Source organism: Sinocyclocheilus rhinocerous, unplaced genomic scaffold (genome assembly GCF_001515625.1).
Source record: "Sinocyclocheilus rhinocerous isolate Xijiao unplaced genomic scaffold, SAMN03320098_v1.1 scaffold1892, whole genome shotgun sequence".
In the NCBI taxonomy this organism is placed as follows: Eukaryota; Metazoa; Chordata; class Actinopteri; order Cypriniformes; family Cyprinidae; genus Sinocyclocheilus; species Sinocyclocheilus rhinocerous.
In genome coordinates this window covers 241,255-246,007 of record NW_015652347.1, presented here as the reverse complement: position 1 = coordinate 246,007, position 4,753 = coordinate 241,255, and the positions used below count along the sequence as shown (strand labels likewise).

General features: G+C 47.0%; 1 protein-coding gene across 1 annotated transcript in view; it reads left to right on the top strand.

Annotated features, from left to right (window-relative positions):
• The window catches only part of LOC107714885 (neurexin-2-like), a 368,434-nt gene that overhangs the window by 213,700 nt on the left and 149,981 nt on the right, over window positions 1–4,753 (top strand). The window contains exon 14 of the mRNA XM_016520877.1: window positions 1,037–1,156. Coding sequence (XP_016376363.1) covers window positions 1,037–1,156 — 120 coding nt within the window. The remainder of the gene's footprint in view (window positions 1–1,036; window positions 1,157–4,753) is intronic.

Below are 4,753 nucleotides of genomic sequence, written 5' to 3'. Positions count from 1 at the left end.
CTGCTGCCAGCCACAAAATCGTCTTTCAGCACTGAAAGTAAACAATACACGGTGCTATGCTGTAATACTTCCAGTCTGTGTGACCGCCAATGACCTTACGCATATTTAGAGAGCCGGAGAGGGCGGTAGAGAGAGAAAGTGCTGGCTCACTGGTCTGCATTGAGCGAGGGGTCAGGCTGAGGTCACTTTTGTTTTTATCCCGCACTCCTCCCCCATTAATCTTCTCGGAGGGAATCCCTCCCCTGCTGTTTGACAGCTCTCTCTCTCTTTTCCTGTGACATCATTAGCCTTAGGAAGAGGGGGACGGGAATCCTTAAGCCAGCAGCCTGACAGCTCTCTTCCTCACCCCTTCCCCCCGTCCGTCTCAGTTTGACTCAATCACCTGTCAGATATTTATAGCTCTGTCTAGAGCCGCTCTGCATTCATTATAGGGCAGGCAGACCAGAGCCACATGCCGAGTGATGCAGAAAAAATCGAAGAATGGCATAAAAATATAAATTTCCATTACTTAATTTTAGTGCTGTCAAACGATTCATCGTGATTAATCGCATCCAAAATAAAAGTTTTTGTTTACATGATATATGTGTGTGTACTGTGTGTATTTATAATGTATATATAAATGCACACACATACAGTATATATTTTGAAAATATTTACATGTATTTATGTGTATATATATTTATATTTATATTACAGATAAATATATTTAATATATAAACATATAATAACATATTTTTCTTGAATATATACATGTATATGTGCGTATTTATATAGACATTATATAGACATAAATATACACAGTGCACACACATAATAAATATGCACAGTACACACACATATATATTATGTAAACAAAAATGTTTATTTTGGATGCAATTAATCATGATTAATCATTTGACAGCACTAGTATTTATATCTTTTTTGTGTGTATTGATGGATGTGTTTGGGCTAAGCCCTGGAAATCTACTCACCCCAGCTGACGACTTACCCGCTGTGTGTTTCTGTCCCGTGTGTGTGTGTGTGTGTGTGTGTGCAGGACCCAGCACCACCTGTACGGAGGACTCGTGTCATCATCAGGGGGTGTGTCTGCAGCAGTGGGAGGGCTTCTCGTGTGACTGCACCATGACGTCCTACGGGGGCTCGTACTGCAGCGATCGTGAGTACACACACCGCCGCCGTCTTCTGCAGCGATCCTGGCCACAGATCACACTGTAGTGTTCACAGAATACTTCTTATTCCAGCTCTAAACCGGCTTCTGTAGTTGCTTTGAGTCCTGTGTGATTTATGGACCCTTTTCACAGACCGTGATGACGCATTTCCACATTAATCAACATTATTATTGTTATTATTATTATTATTATTGTTATTGTATATAATGTATATACTTTTTATACAAGTAATATATAAATAAAATATGCCATACATTTCCAAAATAACATCACGTTATATCAGACGTCACGATCGGGGTGACTTGAGCAACCAGGAAGCATAAAGGTGCAAGCACACATCTTAGCTTCTGTGGAAGCGAGTGCCTGCAAGGATGTAGGGAGTATGGCAGGGAGACGCAGCGTGGTTACATGGTTACATACGTAACCTCGAGACGTTCCCCTTCAGGAACTCGAACTTGGGACCCTGGGGTAGATGTCAGGTCCAGACTGTAGAACCAGATGAATGTGTGCGTAGATGACCAGCCTGCTGCAGCACAAACATCTTGAAGGGCCACGCCCACTGATAAGGCCTTGGAGGCCGCCATACCCCTGGTCGAGTGCGCTCTGACCCCTATAGGTGACTGGAGGCCAGAGGACTCATAGGCCAGTGTGATGGTCTCAACCACCCACCGACTCAGGGTTTGCTTGGTTGCTGGAACCCCTTTCTTAGGGGTTTACACGTAAAGTTTCCTCGTGGCGGGAGCTCTGGACTGGAGTATGGTCTCAACAACCTCAGTTGAGAGACCAGGTGCTAAGAGCTGTGTCCCCTCAGGGGCCATGCCCACAATTTCCATAACTCCAGGTGGGGGTGAAGGATGGGGCCCCCCGCCTGAGAGAGGAGGTCCCTCCTGATCGGAATCTCCAGCGGAGAGCCGTCGAGGAGGAACACAAGGTCCTAGAACCATACTCGGGCTGGCCAGAACGTGGCTACTAGCTGCAGACAGACCCCGTCCTGGCGTACTCTCTCCAGAACTCCCGGGAGCAGAGCGATCGGGGGAAATGCGTACAGACGAAGCCTCGGCCACGTCTGTACCATGGCATCCAGCCCAAGCATCCTGCAACGCAAATAGATCAGAATCAGAATCAGAATCAGAAGCCCACAGGAGGATCTGGTGCACCAGCCTGTAAAGGGGGCGCGAGTGCAGACCCCCCTGCCGGTTGATGTAGGATACCACCGATGTGTTGTCTGTACGAACAAGCACATGATGTCCCCTTAGGTCTGGAAGGAAGTGTTTTAGTGTTCGAAACACGCCAGGTATGTTTTCACATACGAGGAATTTGTTTTCATGACAGAAGCTTCCGCAATACAACAGAATGACAGCGACAGAACAAAAACACAGATAATAAAATAATTTAAAAAATATATATATATATAGATCCACTTCCGCCTGGCTGAACTCCCTCCAAAGGAGGTCCACCACCTCTGGGTGGAGCCTCCATTCCCCGGGCCTCAGCCCCTGTCCCGACAGGATGTCTGCTTCCTGATTGAGATGCCCAGGGATGTAGACTGCTGAGTGAGAGGAACTTTCCCTGAGCCCACAGGAGGATCTGGTGCACCAGCCTGTAAAGGGGGCGCGAGTGCAGACCCCCCTGGCGGTTGATGTAAGAGACCACTGATGTGTTGTCTGTGCGAAGGCCACTCATGACCGCTCCCCAGCCCGTGAGGGAGGCGTCCGTCGTTAGCGTTACACGACGACAAGGAGCCCCCAGCAATGGGCCTTGAGACAGGAACCAAGGTTTCTTCCACATGTCTAAGGCACGTAAGCATCGCTGCGTGACCTTGATTGTGCGAAGCGTGTTCCCTCTTGGGGAAAACCCCTTAGTTCTGAGCCACCACTGTATCCTCACATAAGTCCCTGGTCTGTCTAGATGTTGCAGAACATAATGGATCCACTTGTTGCAGAACAACATAGATCCACTTCCGCCTGGCTGAACTCCCTCCAAAGGAGGTCCACCACCTCTGGGTGGAGCCTCCATTCCCCGGGCCTCAGCCCCTGTCCCGACAGGATGTCTGCTTCCTGATTGAGATGCCCAGGGATGTAGACTGCTGAGTGAGAGGAACTTTCCCTGAGCCCACAGGAGGATCTGGTGCAGCCCCCAGCAATGGGCCTTGAGACAGGAACCAAGGTTTCTTCCACATGTCTAAGGCACGTAAGCATCGCTGCGTGACCTTGATTGTGCGAAGCGTGTTCCCTCTTGGGGAAAACCCCTTAGTTCTGAGCCACCACTGTAGGGGTCTCATGTACAGCAGGCCAAAAGGTATCATGTTAGATGCAGCTGCCATCAGACCCAATAGTCTCTGAAAATGCTTGACAGTGAGTGACTGGCCTTCTCTCACTCCCCTCACGGCTGTGAGAATTGTTTCGATATGAGCAGGAGACAACTGTGCCTGCAACGCTGTCGATTCCCACACCACGCCCAGATAAGGGGTTCTCTGTAGCGGAGAATGCACACTTTTCTTGACGTTTAGCCCAGCTCTTCCATATGGGCGAGGACGACATCTCGTTCGACTGATTTCACACATGCTTCAGAACGTGGTCTCGCCAGGGCATTCCCAAAGCGCTCGACACAGCTCAAGTTCTTGAAGGGGGACATCTACATTTAGCAGATCAGAGATGGATGATAATATACTGTAGTTACATTGTATTATGCTATAAACAATCATAACAATATAAACAATTGCTGTATATTGAGCTATATATCACTCTACGTGAGTGTAAATATAATATCTAAATTTGACGACTGTAATCCTTCTCTTTCTATTGTTTCCTCTTTTGTAAAGTTGTGGAAATGCTGTAGTGTTTTTTTTTCCCCATTTATCCTGCTGTTGTTCACAGAAATGTGAGGCGGGTCCACTGTTTCCCCGTGATGAATATGTAGAGGTGTTATAGATGTAAATCACACAGCATCTATGAGTCTGATCTCCTCTGCGCTGCTCTACAGCCGAAGCCACCGTGTTTACTGCTGTTTGTTTGATCTGTGTGTGTGTGTGTGTGTGAGCGCTGAGGACACGCCATCTTCATTATCTGTTCCTGCGTGTAATTTGATGTTAATTTCATCTCATCTCTTAATTGGCTGATTTATTGTAGTGATTAATTGGTTTTTCAAGGTCTCCCTGTTGGTTTAGTTGGCTTAATTGGTCGCTAAGTAAAATGCAGACACACTGGAGCGTTAGCATACGAGTCTGAGTACTTCCTGTTTCCTGTAGATCTGCAACGTAATGAGCGTCTCTCTGCTGTTACTAGACTGGCTCAGACCAGGAGCTGTGTTTAGTGCCGATGGAGCACTGCTAGCAAAACTTACCTGCTGAAACAGATTAACTAGATTAGTTTTTATGGTTACGTTAGTTAAGAAGGGTTTAAACATAAGCTGGATATTAGACGGTTGTGAAATAAAATGATGAAGGTGAACAAGACAGAATCCAAACCCAGGAGTGTGTCAGTCACATACACTCATAGTCACTCATACACATACACACACACACCCACAGACACACTCACACCCACAGACACACACACACACACACACACACACACACACACACC